Source organism: Leptopilina heterotoma, unplaced genomic scaffold, assembly GCF_015476425.1.
Source record: "Leptopilina heterotoma isolate Lh14 unplaced genomic scaffold, ASM1547642v1 Lhet_83, whole genome shotgun sequence".
NCBI lineage: Eukaryota > Metazoa > Arthropoda > Insecta > Hymenoptera > Figitidae > Leptopilina > Leptopilina heterotoma.
In genome coordinates this window covers 1104463-1122534 of record NW_025111188.1, presented here as the reverse complement: position 1 = coordinate 1122534, position 18072 = coordinate 1104463, and the positions used below count along the sequence as shown (strand labels likewise).

Sequence of the window (18072 nt, the reverse complement as noted above, 5' to 3'; positions counted from 1 at the left end):
TTTTTAAAATTTTTATTTTGTTTTGAAAAAAGAAATTTACTCTATTATTATTGTTTTGAAAAAAGAAATTAAAAAAAAATCAAAAACTAAATAAATAATAAATAAAGAAAGAATTCTAGAGAGAAATCAACTTAGAAACAATAGATATTTCGTTGTATAATTGTCGATGGTAAGGAAACAAGATAAGAGAGTGATCATTAATCGTAGATGTAAATTTTTAAACTTGCACACAATAGTCACAGCCACCAATCCATTTTTTTTCTTTCTTTTTTGAGCGTTCACACAGACACTCTTTTTTTCTAATAATACTCGCGAGCGCACTTTCTAAATCGTCAATACGAGTTTTTTTTATATTAATAACAATTAAATATTTCTCGGATTAATGACGTGTATCGTACATAGAAATAGGTGCTGAAAAAAATGAGTCTGTCCACAATGTACCGAATGGCAAAGGTTTTTTGTTTTCGAATATTTTTTTTCCAAATTCTGAAATTTTTCATGGCCAGTGTAGAAATTTCTTTAAAAACGTACAGAAATTTCAAATAGCCATTTTTATTTTCTAGAACTCCAACTTATGTGTGCCATATTATTTTTTGTCTATATCTATAAACTCGAGTTAACTTTTTTTCGAGTTTCGCATGGCCGTTCGCAAAGGCCCCTTTTTTTATAAATCAATAAATAAACAACAATTTTTTTTTTTAAACTTTCGTCGTAACAATATTTAGAGGCTCTTTGAACGTAACGCAACAAATTTTTTTTTTAACGATACAATCATTTGAAAACAAAAATAGAAGGCACTCTCTCTCTTTCGCTCAATCACGATCGTTCGTTCTTGCTTTCGTTTTTTTTGTAATAAATTAAATTTATTACTTGTTTTTTTTTATTTGCAATAATACTCATTCTAGGCCTTTTTTTCATTCAAATCTACCTCTCCTAGTTATAATTTAGACTATCGGACAAAGTCATGTCTTTCTTCCTTTTATTTCTTCCTCTCACTACTCGACTCTTTGTTCTTTAATAGATATTAATATTATTATTATTATTATTAATATTATATAATATAAGCTACAATATACGAGATATGAGATAACAAATGTCCTTTTTTTATTTTTAATAAAGGTAAAAGAAATTCACGGTCATAACAATTAGGTAGATTATCAGTTAAACCTTTTAATATTATAATAATTTAATTATTGTTATTTGCTTGGAAGCTCACAGCCGACACATTTTTTTAATTCATTATCATGTTTTTTTTCTAATATTTTCATTTTTTTCGGGTACAGGGTTTTCGAATATTTTTCTTTCTTTCGTTTTTCATTCTCATTTTCTCCCTGATTTACTCTTTGTTTTTTTTTTTTTTTGAGAAAAGAGTAAATAAAATTTTCTTTTCTATTATAGAAATGAATTTATTTTTTGTCGCAAAAAAAAAGAAATCGCTAGTTCAGTACTGATCAGAAAGCTCGTTACATTGGAAAAAATAATCTATTTAAGCATTTCCATTTATTTTTATTGCTCTTAAAAAAAAAAATTTTTTTTAAATTGAGCAAAAAAAGGGGGCGAAAAGCTAAGTTCGTTCCAATGGCGAGCAAAGTGAGCGATCCTAAAGTACTCGGATTTAAAAATAAAAAAAATATTTTAGAGAATTGGAAAAATAAAAATGGGAGTTTTTGGCAGTGCCTTGAGCAACTGTTTCGAAACCATCTTTCTAATGCTTCCTCCCTTTTTACCCACGGTTTTCGTTTCTTTCTTTCATTTTTTTTTTTTTTTTTTTTGAACACATGACAGATCGCTCATATTTATTTTATAATATATATATATATTTTTGTACGATAATAACAACGTTATTTGTTTTCTGCCTACCATAAAATGGATCCGTCTAACTACTCTAGCCTTGCTCGCGAGATTCATATTTTTTCGAGCCTATCACGCATAATGTCAAATATCGCCGTTACATTGACGTATTTTTTATTTTTTTATTTTTATTTTTATTTATTTTAATAGCTACATCACTCGAACTCGCAAAACGAAACTCGCTTAAACATATTTCGAAGATTACGTTGCTATTTTCTTATTTCATTCTTATTAAGAATAGTAGATAAATTTTCAAGTCATGAATGTTTTTTTAACTTCAATACGAATAAATCGATAATTACCATTACATAATGTAATTCTACTTTTACTTTTAATTATTTTAATTTATCTTTCATTTACACAGAAGGAAACTAAATATTAAATTTTATAATTATTTTTCAATTTTGAGAGAAAAAAGCGTAATTTAAATAAAAAAAAATAATAAACAAAAAAATTTGGCGAAAAAAAATATCAAAAAAGTTAATCAAATTTTAACATAATTACTAAATTTCATACAAGTTTTTTTAACTGGAAATTTTTCCTCTGTTGCATTTTCTCCCGAAATTGTAAAATACATTTCTAATTAATTAATTACTTTTAATTTAGTTAATTAAATTTATTTTAATTAATTATATTTAATAAAAATAAATTTACCATTTATTTTCCTTCTGCGTGTAAAAAGTAATGAATTTTTTGAACAAATTCGTAAAAGAATTTTCCTATCCGACAAATGCGAATTTAAATCCAAAAAAAAGACGGGAAATACGTTAAATCCGAGAATAGTCGAATTCACAATACGACACAACAATAAGAATTTTTAACAAATTCGGGAAAAGAAATTTTTCTGGTCTGTAAATTGCCATTTTTTCAATCCAAATCTCCTTCACGGAAGAGACGTTCTTATTACAAATAAAAAAAAAAAGAAAAAAGTTTACCAATTTGGCAGAAAAAATTCTTTTTTTATCTCTTTTTGATCTCATCTCTTGGAAAGTTTTACATTTTCGATTGTCAAAAAAAGAAAAAAGGGTACACTCTTCAAAAAAAAAGAGATAAAACTTCATGTATACGCGGAAAAAAAAATGAAGATTGTTTTTTTGGGTTTTCTTGTTTTTATCATTTTTTTTTTTAGATTTCTAGTATAGATAATTATTTTTAGGTATAATATGTGTATATTTTTCTTTTTAAATGCAAGAGATTTTTTTTTTAATTTAACATATAGATTAAATAAACATAGAGTATATGACATGACAAAGTAACACAATAGTTATACTTTTTCTCTTTTAAGCGTCTACTTTTTTTTCCTATTAAAGTACGTAATTTGTCATTGTTTTTACTTCTGTTGATATTTTTTCTTGTATATTTTTTCATTCAAATATTATTTCTTTTTTTTCATTTCCAAACACACTATATTGTTGGGAATGACTCGACTCTTATATGCCAATTACTTTTCAACGGACTTTTCTAATTAAGGGGAGAATTCTCTGATGTTTTTTTTATGCCAAGAGAATAATTTAAATATTCCACTTGGTAATAGTTTATTATTATTATTTGATATTTTAATTAATATTATTTTTAACCTTTGAAAAATTTCCATATTAATATTAATTAATAATTGATAATAATAAATATTAATTACTATTTAATATTTTAATTATTAACATTGTTTTAAACTTCTGAAAATTTTCCGCTTTAATATTAATCAATAATTAGTAATAATAATAAATATTAATTTCTATTTAACAATTTAATTATTAACATTATTTTCAACTTTCGAACAATTTACGTATTAATATTAATTAATAATTAAAATTAATTAATATTAATTATTATTGTTCAAATAATTTTAATAATTTTAAATAATTAATCTGACATTAATTATTATTATTTAATATTTCAATTATTTATATTTTTAACTTTTGAAAAATTTCACGATTAACATTAATTAATAATTATAGTTTATTAATATTTTTAATATTGTTATTAATACTACGCTATTTATTTATTTTATTTTATTTATTACGCAATAGTTTTAATAGTAAATTTTTAGAGGAACTGAAGTCACAAAATAAAATCGTTCGGAAAATATTTTCTCTCTTTTTGAATGTTTTTTTTTTTTTTGCTAAAATAAATTCGTAGACTTTGAAAAAAATGTGGAATTTTGTAGAAAATGTTTTTGTAACCAAAAAAACAATTGCCAAATGGAAAAAAAGATTTTAACTATTTTTGAAGGTTTTTTTTGAAAAAAATTGTCTTAGACAGAAAATTCTACAAAAAAAATATTAATAAAAGTTTTTTATTTGAAAATTCATTTACTTATTTTTCTAATTTCAAAATCATAATTTTTTTTATATAAAAAATAAAAAATATAAAAAAATTATGATAAAATTATGATTTGAATTTAGAAAAATAGACAAATGAATTTTCAAATTAAAAAATTGAACAAAAATAATATTTTTTATGTAATTATTTTCCTAATAAAAAGAAATGAAAAAGAAATAGAAAATGAGTAAACAAAAATAGTAGAAACCAAATTTTTCATTCCGAAACTTCTTTTTTTTATACAAAAATATTTTCTACAAAATTACATAAGTACTAATGTTTTTCAAAATTTACCAATTTTTGAGAAAAATAAATATTCAAAAAGGGTGAAAATATTTTCCAAAAGAAGAAAAAAAAATTACAAAAGGGGTGAAAATATTTAATATTTTCATCCCTTTTGTAATTTTTTTTTCTTCTTGTATTTTCTGATCGATTTAGATTAGAAAATATTTCGACCCCTTTGGTATTTTATTTCTTCTAATAAAAATTAGTAGCTTTTGAAATCAAATAATGAATTTTGTAGAAAATGTTTTTGTAACTAGAAATAAATTGCTGAATGAAAAATTTAATTTTTACTATTTTAAAAGAGTTTTTTTTTTTTTAAAAATTGTTTTTATACCAGAAACACTAAAAATGGTAAAAATTAAATAGTTATTATAACTAGAAAAAAATTGCTGAACGAATAATTTGATTTTTACTATTTTTGAAGCTTTTTTTGAGGAAAAAAAATAGTTTTTATACCAGAAATACTAAAATACTATTTTTATTCAATTTTTTTCTTTGAAAGTTCATTTCTTTATTTTTCAAACCAATTTCAAATCATAATTTTTTAATATTAAAAAAAATATATGAAAATTATGATAATAAAAATATAATTTGTCATTAGAAAAATAAACAAAATAATGGATTTTCAATTTCGAAAATTAAGCAATTTTTGTAGAATTCTCGCAGCGTAAAAACAGTTTTTTTTCACAAAAAAACAAAACAAAAAATTCTTGTTGAAATAGTAAATATCAATTTTTTCATTCGTGAATTTTTTTTCTAGAAAATTTCGCGACAAAATTACGTATACGAATTTCAAAATCTACGAACTTTTTTTCAAAAACCAAAAATTCTGAACGAGTGGAAATGTTTTGTTTCTTATTTCCCGTGAGTTGAATTCCTCCAAAAATCCAAAAAAATCACCACGAATAGAATTTTATGGAATATTTAAATTATATATTCCTATATAGAAAAATAAACGATTTCTTTGACTCAAAAAATGCTAAAATGTTTTGAATTTTTTTGAAACAAACAGAAATATTGATATCACTGAATTCTTCCCTCAAAGTCCGGTTTCTCTTCTCGTCAAGTAAATTTCCTTCTCTTTTAGAAAAATCAATTCGAAAATAATCTTCTTTATGAAAATTAACTGGCACTTGACTTGTATTCGCAGTGTATTGTTAGCTGGACATATTAGCTTTTTAAACTTCAATTTTCTTTCTCAACCAAAGGCCCTGCGTTTCCTCTCGACTATCAACATTTTTACTATTTTCCTAATACAGCCAGGCAAGTGATATTATAATCAAAACAATTTCATAATCGAAAATAATTTCGAAAAATGATTCAGTCTTCTTGTTTTAAAAAGAAAACAAAAAAGGGTTGCGTAATCTTCGAAGGAAATTAAACGCGTTTCGTTTGAGTTTCCTAGAATGATAAGTAATAATAATAAATCTGACTTTTTCTTAAATTGAATTTAGCTGATTCTGAAATGTATAATTAGATATATGCAATATAATATATATATTCGTAATATATATATACTTTTTTTTAAATATTATTATTAATGTATATCGTGCCTCGTACCTAGCAATAATATCTTATAATATCTGTAAATGTCGATATATATCTCGCCTTATACTGATATCTCGTTTCGTATTTATTCTATAAATATTCAACAATTCAGTGACTCGGGAAAAAAAAATTTTTTGAGTCTCGGCTGATTTCGGTGTGTGTGCAGGACTTGAGATCACAAGAGTAAGAAATTGTCCCGCAAAAATAATAACGAAAAAAAGTTTTTTTTAAAGAGTAAGAGCCGCCATTTGATGGCACGAGTCGTTCAGTTGATTTTGTTCGCCGGATGAATGATTACGAGGTGTTGCTGGTGGCGTGATTGGCATTCTTGTTGGAGCATCGCCAGCGCCTCCGATACTGTCGTCAGTCACTTTGGGTGCAATTCCATTGACCTTGTATTTCGATTGACGGAGAATTGACGACGACGATGATGACGACGAATTGTTGTTGTATTTGTTGTCGGTTGTTCGTCGCCCTTGTCCCGGTGTATATCGACGTTGTTGTTGATTCGATTGTTGTTGAATTGGCGTTTGGAAACGATTTTGAGCCGGATTGTAAAACTGGACCTGTGATGTTGGTGGTGAGAGGGTGGGAAGAGGACGAGTCATTGGGGAGTACGGTGCCGGAGGCGGGCTCGTTGATTTCTCGATATTTCCTGTCTCCTTTGAATTCGCATTTGTGCGATTCATTTCGTTTTGATTTTTTTCGATTTCAGTTTTATCAGAACGCGTTATATTGTTTTTGCGAATTGTTTGATGTTTGTCCTGATTGTAATCGTTGCGTCGATTATAGTCGTAATTTGATTTATTCGGTCCCATTGCTCTTGGATTAGAATGATAGGTGGTGGTGGGTTTTTGAGACAAGAAACATGAGGACGAGCCCGCATTCGAACCGTAACGTTTGTAATGTCCAGCAATACGAGAAGAGGGAATTCCGATTGACTGGTATTTGTGCAAATCAGTGTTGTACTTGTTGTACAACGGAGGATTGCCAGAAGTGTGAGATTTGGAAAAGTTGTTCTGATGAATTAGGAAATTGGAATTTTGCGAAACGTAATTGCTTTGTGGATTGGTGAATGTTTTCTGATAGTCGCGATAGTTTTGCTGTTTTTGATTGTACTCGTATGTCTGTTGTTGATTGGATTGTTGTTGTTGTTGTTGTGGTGGTGGTGGAGTGGGAAGGAGACTGCTATTATTGGATGTGTGATAGGGTGGTGTGTGAGGAATGTAAACTGTTGGATGATAAACAAAGTGCATTTGATTTCCGGTTGTGTCGTCTGTTTCGTTTAGGCAAGTCTGTGAATTGTGAATGTTGGACGAATGGACAGCTAATGGATGATAATTAGTGTAACGACCGGACATTGGAACTTTGATCGGCATCACGGGTACCAAAGATGTTGATGACCCCGTGGGCTGTGCAGCCTGCGTTTCACTTTGTTGCTGCTCCGAGTGGCTCGATGTTGAACGAGAGTCCTACGATTTATTTTTGAATATATGATTGTCTTCAATGTTTTTATATCGAGAATTTTATCTGACAATGTCTTAAAATCGAACAAATTAAACCCAGTAACGAGACTCTATTTATTATCGAAAATATTTTTCGACAAAATTTGAAGAATTAAAAACTTGAGAATTTTAAACTCGTCACTGACTTTCTTTTCTTCGCATGAATTAATGAGAATATAAATGTCAATGTTTGTGTAAAATGTGTATTCTGTTTACCATTGTGCCAGCATTCGTTGATGCCCTCTCTCGTTAAAATGCATTACGTTTATTAAAATTACGTAAAGATAATTTAAAAAAAACTCTGTCACGTAGAGATAAATTAAAACCAAGTTAAATGTAAGAATTTTTAACTAATGCTCAATTAATTTAATTAACTAAACTAATTCATTCAATTAGCTAAATTATTCAATTAGCTATTCGATTAGCTTATTTTGTTAATTATCTAAATTATTTCTTTAGCTTATCATTTCAATCAGCTAAATTATTTTCTTTACTTATTCAGGGTTGTCACAAAAATTTCGTGAAATTTTATTAAAATTATATTCAAAATAATTGAATTCGTCTAAAGAATTTTATTATTTATGAAAAAAAAAATTTATTAAAAATAATTGAATTCTTTCTAGAAAATTTTTATGAAAATTACATTGAAATATAATTGAATTCCTGCGAAGAATTTTGCAATTTATCAAGTTGATTAAAATCTTGACGAAAATTTAAAAATATTTTAGAAAATAATTGAATTCTTGCGAATCATTGAATTGAGAAAAATTTTTAAAAATAATTGAATTCTTGCAAATTTGTTCCACGAATTTAATTAAAATAATTGTACTGAAAATTAATTCTTATATAGAATTTTATTTAAATTTATTAAAAATAATTGAATTATTATTGAATTATTGTTTTATCACATGTATGAAAAGAATTGAATGCTTGCAAATTTTTTCGACGAATTTAATTAAAATTGCATTGAAAATTAATTCTTAGAATAAAATTTTATTTAAATTTGTTAAAAATAATTTAATTTTATGATGAAATTTTATTAAAGCTGCATTGAAAATAATTGAATCTCGTGCAAAGAATACTAAAGTTGAATTTTAAAAAATTTTGAATCAATTAAAACCCGTAAAATTCAATTATTGTTATAGAAATAGAAAGAATCAAATCAAATCTTTTCAATATTTTTGAAGTCTGCTGGAGTACAAAATTCAGAATTTTCCTTTGAATTCTAGAAATTAAATATTTTTTTCATTCCTTTTTAGCACTTTTTTTGCCAGTATTTTTTTGATAAAAATTCCTGACTTTTCCTTGTCTAATTTTACTTTCCCCGATTTTTTCCTGACCTGTGGCAACTCTGTTATTAATTCAATTTGCTAAATTATCAGAACTTGTTATTTTATTTTTACGAATTGTTTCATGTTTACTATCCCGATTGAATTAGTTGAATTAATTAAATTAATCCTTTAAAAAAAATTACGCTTAAATTGAAAGAAAAGAAAAAGAGTGAAATTTCTCCGAAAAATGGATTCGAATTAAAAGAATGATGTAATGAAGAAATAAATAAATAAACAAATAAATAAAAAAAAATCATTACCTCCTGTTGATTAGTCTGATTTTCGGTGGTTTGCGGCTGACACGAGGGATCAGTGGTGTAGAGAAGCAATTGCTGATCACCGAGACCGATCTGTGCGTGCGGAGGTGGCGGTGGATGTCCAGTGGTGAAGGAATAATAAACATGATCCATTTGAGAAGCTGGTGGACCAGCAGGAACTGGCGGATGATGATGATGGGGAGCGGTCGATGCGTAATAATGAGTCGGAGGCGGCGGTGGCAATGATTGTAAAGGTGGTGGTCCAGTTGATGGACTCGTTACACCTGTACCATTGATGCTTGTTCCTGAGCCATTTGCATTACCGCTCGTTGTATTTTGTGAATTTCCGGTTGCAAACATGTACTGAGCTCCAGCAGTAGTTGCCCCTGTATAATACGGCTCATACTGCACAAAAAACAATTAAATATTAATTTTCTGTCCCTCCCTCTTCCTTTTCTCTTATTCAATGAAACACACTTTTATTTCAATGCGAGATGCAATCTGTCCTTTTTAAAAATACTTTTTAACTAATAATATTTTTATTTAAAAATAAAATATTTTTAACTAATAATATTTTTTAAAAATAAAATATTTTTAACTAATAATATTTTTTAAAAAATAAAATATTCTTAACTAATAATAGTACTTAATATTTTCTTTTTCGAAAGAAAAAAAATACAATCGCAGAATTAATCCTTTCAAAGATTTTAATTTCTTCTTAATTAATTAGCTTCAAAGATGATAATTAGCTTACTTTTTAAAAAAAGGACTAAAATTAATTTTTTTCTTAAAATTACCTTTTTTTATAAAATGTTTTAAATTTACTTATTTTTACGAATAACTCTATAAAAAAGTTAATTTCTCTTTTCTACAACTTCTTCCTACGACTTGACAATGTCGAAATTTTCTTTTAAAGTATCAATCTGCTTTTGTTTCAGAAATAAAAATTTAAAGCTCAGTATTTTAAAAAAACAGGCTCTAATTGAAGCACAATGAAATTTTGTAAAAATTAATCTATTACGGTGAATAATCAAATTCAAATCTTTTGATATATTTTTCTTAAGATTTGAAGTAAAATTTTTTCTTTTTAGTGTGAAAAATTTACGTAATAATTAATAATTAATAATGCGTGTAAAAAATAAAATTGGCTGGTAAAAACGCAAAAATTACATATTTGCGCTTTTTTTATTTAAAGCTTAATGAATCGTGAATAAATTTTTAAAATTCTGTAATTTTCTACTAAAAAATATCTAAGTTTAGGAGTTTAAAAAATTTATTTAAAAACGAAAAAATAACACGGATATTTTTTTTCATGCTCTTTATACAGCGGTAAAAAATCTAATCTGATTTGACGATTTTTTGCGTTTAAAAAAATTAGGGTTTGCCACAAAAATTGAAGTTTGTTTTTCCCTGATTTCGAGAAAAAATTTTTGATTATTTTCCTGATCCTAAAGAATATTGTGATTCATTATAAAAATTATTAGATATACAAAAAAATGTTCTATTACTTTAATTTACAAATTTCTTTAAATGGAAAATTATTCGAAAATATCAATAACTTCTGTTTTAAATAAATATTTAATTATTATAATTTTTCTGTAGGAATTAAAATTCTTTAAAATATTCAAATTCAAACCTTTTTGAAATTCAATAACTTTGAGAATTTTATTATAAAAAAATGAAGATGAAGATCTTTTATAAAGATAATTGAAATTTTTGACGAGAATTTTTTTTAAAGTTTTGAATATAATTGAATTTCTATAATCATTTGTAACTTCTCCAAAATTCAATTTTTTTTAAGTATTTTTAAGAAAAATTCTTCTATAAATTCATTATTCTTAATAATCAATTGAATATATATTAAAAAATTTAATCTAATTTCAGAAGAATTTGAATAATTAAAATTTTTTCAAAAATCGAAGTTCTTTAAAATTTTTAATTAAATTCATTAAAAATTGAAATTTTATAAAATTGCAAATTGATGCCTTTTAAAGTTCATCTATTTATGAAAATTGTAAACGCAATTTTTTTAGAATTAAATTTAAATTAAAATTTAAATAATTCAATTAAAATTTAAATATTTAAGTAAAATTGTTCTTTGAATAATTTATAAGTAATAATTTTATAATAGTTCTTGAAGAATTAAGTTATTTAAAAAGAAATTATTGTCAGAAATGGAAAAAATTGAAGGTTTTCTATTAGAATTCGTGGTAATTTCCCAGTTTATGAGGCAAACAAAAAAGACACCAAAATTTAGAATTTTTTTTATGAATTTTAAAAACTTAATTTTTTCCTAATACTTTTAATAAAAATTCCTGACTTTTTCCTGACCGGTGGCAACCCTGAAAATGTATTTAAAGACTTCGTTCTAACACAGCACATAGAATCAAAAAGACTAAATATTGTTCAAATACTGAAAAAAATTTGTATAATAAATTAAAGGGCATGTAAGTCTAATATTCAATAAAAATTACTTGAATTAAGACAATTTTCAATTCTTTTTCTTTAATTTTTTCCATCAATTTTTCAGAGAAATTGATAATTCAGAAAAAAAGTTGACTGCAATTGATTAAAAAAAAAATGTGAATGTTTCTTTTGGTTACAATGAGAATATATTTGTACAACGTCAATGAATGAAAAAAAAGAGAAAATAAGAAAAGATAAAGAGAGAAGAAACAAAGAATGCAAATTCATGACAAAAAAAAATCAGGTAGGTGCTTTGAGCATGCGACAGCAAAACAAGGCATGCAATAAATGTGAGCAAACACATGGAATATAATAAGAATGCTCAAATTTTGCAGTGCATGCTGATAATCAAAACATATTCGTCAAAGACCAAGTACCTTTAGACCTCAATACTGTATAGCGTCGAGAAGAACGTAAGTAGGCATTTGTTGAGGATTGGGTAGAAACGCCGGTGGTATTGCTTCCCCCATAAGACTGTTTGTCTGTCAAAACCGTAACCGAGACTACATTTAATTTTCAACAAAAAAAAGAAAATAAAGTAACTAAACTTCTTTCCCTAATTATTTTAAAAACGAACTGTATTTTTTTTAGAATATAAATGACGACACGTTCGTAGTGATTTTCCGACGTTTTTCTTTTTTTTTTTGTCTTTTAAAAGGGATTATTTTGTCGTCGATTACTGAGAAAACTTACCGGCATTGGAGAATACTGATATTGTTGCGGCATGTATATGGATGGCGCTGGACATGGATACATAACTGGAGCAAATGTCTGATGGCTTGCTGTTGCTTGAGGCCCTGAGAAGAAGATTTTCCGTTCTCAATTGATTACGAACGACAAACACCGAAAGTATACTTTATTTCATAAAAAAATCTTCTTTCGTAATTATAAAAAAAATTACTTTTTCTTTAAACTTTTCAATCACGAGAATTTACATATTTAAAAACAAATTTCTCTCTCTTTAAATTAACAAACCGTATTGATTTTCTCTCTAATTTAAATTACAGGCCTCGGATCGACTTTGCAGCGCGAAAAAAGTTGCTTTAGTCAATTAAAAATACAAAAAAATCGAAAAAATCTATTTAATTCAGTATTGTCACAAAAATTTTATTTTCTAGACTATTTCCCTGATTTCCCCTTTTCACTGATTTCTAAATTCAATAATTCAGAACTTGAATAATTTCAGTTAAATATTTATTAATTATAATTGTATTTATAATAAATTGGATTTTGATAAAGAATTTTATAAAATTTTTGAAAATAATTTACGGGCAGAATTTTATTGAAATTATATTTAAAATAATTGAATTTATCTAAAGAATTTTATCATTTATGAAAATAATTGAATTTTTGAAAAGAATCTAATAAAATTCTTATCAGGAATTCAATTACTTTCATAAATAATTAAATTCGTTTGAGGAATTGAATTATAATTGTATTGATAATAATTCAATTTTTATAAAGAATTTTATAAAAATTAAATTTTGCGAAGAATTTAATAAAATTGAAAAAAATTGAATAGTTTCGAGATAGTTTATTAATAATTGAATTGCTGCGAAAGTTTTAATTATTTCTGAAAATAATTAAAATCTTTCTAATTTTATTTTTCAAAAATTTAATTAGAAAAACTATTCAAAAATAGTCGAAAAATGTCATAATATCCGAGGCCTGAAATTATAATCTAACGTTAAGTTTTCAAAAAAAAAGTTTTAAAACGCGACATTTTAAGAGAAAAAAAATCTCTCGCGAACAAATCCGACTATATTTCAAACTGTAAAAAGCATTGAGAAACATAGATCAGCTCTTCCATTGAATTCAAAACTTGCACTTTATTTTTTTTGCAAATGCGGTAAAACTTTTGTGTTTTTGAAAAAAAGAAAGTAACGTGCATTCGTGAATTATGAACAAAAATAAAATTTCAATCAATTATTGTTGTTAATTATTTTCCAAAACAAAAATTGATTGAAATTTTAAAACTCAAGAGCAGGAAAACTTGGATGAAATTTGTCAAAGAGATATATAGGAGAAAAGTTTTCTTGTTTTTCTTTTCAATTTTTCTTTTTTTTTTTTTGTTGGAGAAAAAAAGCAAATGAAAACTTCAATGAACTCTTGTGATGTCAACCAGTTGCGTTTTTAAATCGTGCCATTATAATGAAAATATTACATACCAAATACTCCAGTTGCTTGATAAATCGCAGCGGGATCTGTTGGAGGCGGTGCAATTGCAGTTCCAGGTGCCGGTGTTGCTGTATTATAAAATGTCATACCATTTTGGTAAGTGAGACTCATGCCTAAAAATGTTAGAAAAAAATGTAAGAATTTGTTATTCTTTTAAAATGCAGGCTTCGCACTCAATAATTAATTTTTAAAAAGTGGCAAACAGTAGCTTTAAGAGTGAAAAAAGTAGCAAAGAATTTAATTATTTTTAAATAATAATTGAATTCCTGCAACTAATTTTATTAAAATTTTTTTAAATAATTCAATTCCTGGGAAAAATTTTATATTTTTTGAAAGTAATTGAATTCTTTATTTTATTTTATGAAAGTTGAAAAAAGTTGAATTAAAAATTTGTACTGAAAATAATTGAATTTTGTATTTAAAATTGAATTTTTGCGAAGTATTTTATTAATTTTTCTTTAAATAATTGAATTCTTTATTAAAATTGCAGATTTTGAAAATATTTGAATTTCTGCAAAGGATTTCATTATTTGTGAAAATAATTGAATTCTTGCAAAAAATTTTCGAATTCTTTCTAATAAGAATATTTATTAATAATTAATTAATAATTATTTTACTTCAACTATTAGTAAAATTTAAATTTTAAAGTAGTTCAAATTTTGCAATAAAAAAAATAGAAAAAAGAAGCTTCTGGTGTCTGAAATTTAAAAAAGTATCCAAATAGTAGCTAATGTTACTATAAAAAGTAATAAATAGTAGGTTTTAGTAGATGAGTGCGAAGCCTGAAATTGTAATAAAAATCATTTTAATTATATTTATTAATTTATCAATTGTAGCGATTGTTTTTGTTCAATTAGTCGTTTTACAAAAATAAATCGCTAACAATTTTCTTTTCAATGTCTTCTTAACTAAGTTTAATAATTAAAATTACGAAATTATTTCCAAACGATAATCATTAAACTATGAATTTAAATTAGTTTTTATTTTTAATTGACGATTTTTTTCTAATATAAGAATTGAGAATTTGAATAAAATTTCACTGACCATTCGTGTAATAATAAGTACTGGTAGGCACAGCAGGAGGTGAACCTGATCCACCGTCGAAGGATCGACTAAAAGGCTGTTTTTTAATGGCGGGAGCAATGTTTAACTTTCTTTCCCTCACGATGATGCATTCAGACTGTAAATAAATCTTTAATGAAGGATTCTTTAATAAATCAGATCTTGTAAACAATAACAACAATTAAGAAGAGAATTTCAACATTTTGTGAAAGAACATTTTTCTTCAAATTTTGTCTTTTTTTGAAAGAATTGTTGTCAAATTTAGTCATTTGAAAGAACTTTTGTCAAATTTAGTCAATTTTTGAAAGAACTTTTTGTAAATTTTTGTCATTTTGTCAAAAAAAACGAAGAAAGTAAATCAGAAAGAAACGACAAAAAAGAAAAAGAGAAGAAATTAATGAAGATGATGTAAACCTCTTGTTGAAGACGTTTGGCTTCTTCTTCGGTTTCAAATGTTACAAATCCATATCCCTTCGAGACGCCTGCTCGATCAGAGATTATTTTTGTTGCTTTAACATTGCCATAGGCGGAAAAAACTTGAGCAAGTTCGGCTTCGCTTGTACTCGCTGAAATTCCGCCAACAAAAATGCGATTAGGCACTAAAGTACCGTATTTAGGAGCTGCCATTGCAAGGCTCGTTGCTGAAGCAGGGCTGGAGGCTGGACTGGACCCCTCCGTGCCCCCCGTGGATGCAGAACTCTACAAAAAACAAAATCAACATTAATTTTCCATTTTTTTCTCCCCTTCGACAATTTGCCAAAAAATTTAATTCAATATATTTCAAATTAAATACTAATTTTCATTTCACAAAAAAGAGAAAGAATTTCAATTTAATAATTTTCATTTCACAAAAAAGAATTTCAATCTAATACTAATTTTTAATTCACAAAAAAGAAAAAGAATTTCAATCTAATACTAATTTTCATTTCACAAAAAAGAAAAGGAATTTCAATTTAATACTAATTTTTAATTCACAAAAAAGAAACAGAATTTCAATTTAATACTAATTTTCATTTCACAAAAGTTAAAAGAATTTCAATTCAATAAAAATAGAAAATCAAATTAACATAAAAATAAAGAATAAAATTGCCTACTTTTAATTAAAAAATCACAGAATTTAAATATTCGATAAATTAAAAATGAGTTTTCCACTTAATTAATTAAAAACAAAACATGAATGTCTATTCTCTTTTCTCATAAAGGTTTTCAGATAAAAACATTTTTTTTAACTCTTGAGAAAAACAGTGCGTAGCTGTTATTTTTTTCTCTCGATGTATAAAATTCTTAGATTTTATGTGCATTTAAAAGGTAAATATAAACAAAAACAATCTAAATCATTTAAAAAAAAATAAAATGTCAAAATATATTTCAAACTTTACATAAAAAAGAATTAAAATTAAAAATTTACTTTAAAGAAACAATTGTATAAAAACAGTTTAAATCTTATTTTTCGAATAATAAAAATAATTAATTTCACTATAATTGTCATTATGAAAAAATGTAACCTTAAAATTCCTATAGAAATCCCAAAAAAGAAATTTTCCTCATTTAACAGGTAACGATCGTAATTATCATAAAGAAACTTGGAAATTTGACCTGTATTCGCAACACTTGAAATCAACTGTCATCCGAAAAAAAACAGGACAAACATTTAAATCACCATAGCAATATATTTCGGAAAAAAAGATCTCGTCACTGTCAAAATTAATTTCTCAATTTCTAAGACGCACAAATCACAATTAGAGGAAAAAAACAACAAAAACAAAAAAGCATCAATGGCATTCAGGATGTGTGCTATATATTCGACCCTGAAGATGACATGCATGTAAATCTCTAGTCTCTAACATAATTGACCGTGTAGAAAACAAATACAAATGAATTTCATGTAAGATATGTTTTGACACATAGCGAATCTTGTTCATAATAGAAAAACACAGGTAAATCAACAAGTCCCGATTTCTCTCCTAAGAGAGACTGACAATTTCGCACACATCACATCAGAAAGCAGGATTTGTGAATTTCAATAAACTAGGTTAACGACAAGTTTTCTTAAAGGACACATAATTTCAATGATTTTAATAAAAAACTGTTCATGAAACAAGTAATAGAAATAAAAATCAATGATCGTTTTTGAACCGAGAAAGCGTCAGATGTGTGTAATGGATGTTGAAGGAGTAAACTGGGTAACTGGTTTTTTTTTGGCAGAGTGTACTCACCATCTTCGAATATGAAACGAATGCGCTGAGTTTTTTTTTCTTTCGTGTATTTGTTTTTGTTTATCGTTGTCAGAACAGTTGTAAGGTCCTGTGGCCTCGCGTAAGGTCACCTGGATACCCAGGGACTGGCAAGGACCGTTGCAACGACTTGATAAGGACTTCCAGTCCCCGTCGAAGCTCCTGTTCTCCTTTACCGAACCTGCAAACACACCACACACACCACACGGGAACACTTTTACAAGATGGCCGTCTTGGTCACACACACACACACACACACCGCGCGCGACTGTCCGTTCCATTTGAACCTTGAAGGACATTAAACATTCTCACCCATATATTCAAAACATAAACATTACCTCACATTTCTAATTCGATCGAAAATTTATACTAAATTCATTTCTATTCTCACGAGATCGAATTAATTAATTATTTCTTAAAATCAAAGTTACGCCTTTAGTGTAAATGTCAAAGTGTAATTTTAAACTTTCCCGCTTCTCTTCTTACCGACCGAGTGATATTTACCGACCGAATTCTCTTTTGATAAAAAACTTACAAATTCCTCCACAGAAATTTCAAATTGAAAATTGGGAAATTCTATTTGGATTTTTCAGAAGAAAAAAATGTATGTTTATAGATTCGCATTGTGAAAAATGATAATAGATAACAAGATTCCAAGGTCACGATTTGTAGACGATTTAAATTCAACTATGAGGAATGAATCCAAGTATGTATTTTGACTGTTGTTCGTACACAAAAATTCGTTAGTTCTTAGTTACAAGCGGATTTTTACATATATTATTAAAATTTGTGTTTACTTACCCTTGATTTATGTCCTGTTGTTCGGCATTCGGTTGATATAAGCATAATAATATTTTTAAGTAACTAATTAATAGGAATTAGTATAAAAGAGTAACAAAAAAAAAACGGTGAAATCTGAACTAGAACTGAAACGCAAAGAAAAGCAAAATGGCGTCTTTTGTGTCGATCTAGGCCGATCGGGAGAGAACAAAAACAATTGCCACACGTTTTTTATATATTTAACCTCCGATTTGAA

At 26.3% G+C, this 18072-nt stretch overlaps 1 protein-coding gene across 2 annotated transcripts; it reads right to left on the bottom strand.

Annotated features, from left to right (window-relative positions):
- Positions 1–5439: 5439 nt before the first annotated feature.
- On the bottom strand, positions 5440–17280 carry LOC122511460 (deleted in azoospermia protein 1-like). 2 transcript variants are annotated; one of them, XM_043626682.1, is made up of 7 exons: positions 17019–17280; positions 15217–15501; positions 14785–14932; positions 13731–13853; positions 12256–12359; positions 9100–9501; positions 5440–7475 (listed from the first exon to the last, which is right to left on the bottom strand). In XM_043626682.1, the coding sequence occupies exons 1-7, from the start codon at positions 17019–17021 to the stop codon at positions 6231–6233; spliced, it is 2310 nt and encodes a 769-aa protein (XP_043482617.1). In that variant the 5' UTR covers positions 17022–17280; the 3' UTR covers positions 5440–6230. The 2 variants fall into 2 exon arrangements, with proteins under 2 accessions (XP_043482617.1, XP_043482618.1); XM_043626683.1 differs by having other exon boundaries at positions 14785–14920; positions 17019–17279.
- Between the last annotated feature and the right edge of the window lie 792 nt (positions 17281–18072).

Excerpts from the sequence above, each read along its gene's own strand:
- LOC122511460 (XM_043626682.1), bottom strand. Across the intron at positions 12,360-13,730 it reads TCAAGCAACTGGAGTATTTG|GGCCTCAAGCAACAGCAAGC; the intron begins GTATGTAATATT and ends TCTTCTTCTCAG. Across the intron at positions 9,502-12,255 it reads ATCAGTATTCTCCAATGCCG|TATGAGCCGTATTATACAGG; the intron begins GTAAGTTTTCTC and ends TTTTTTGTGCAG.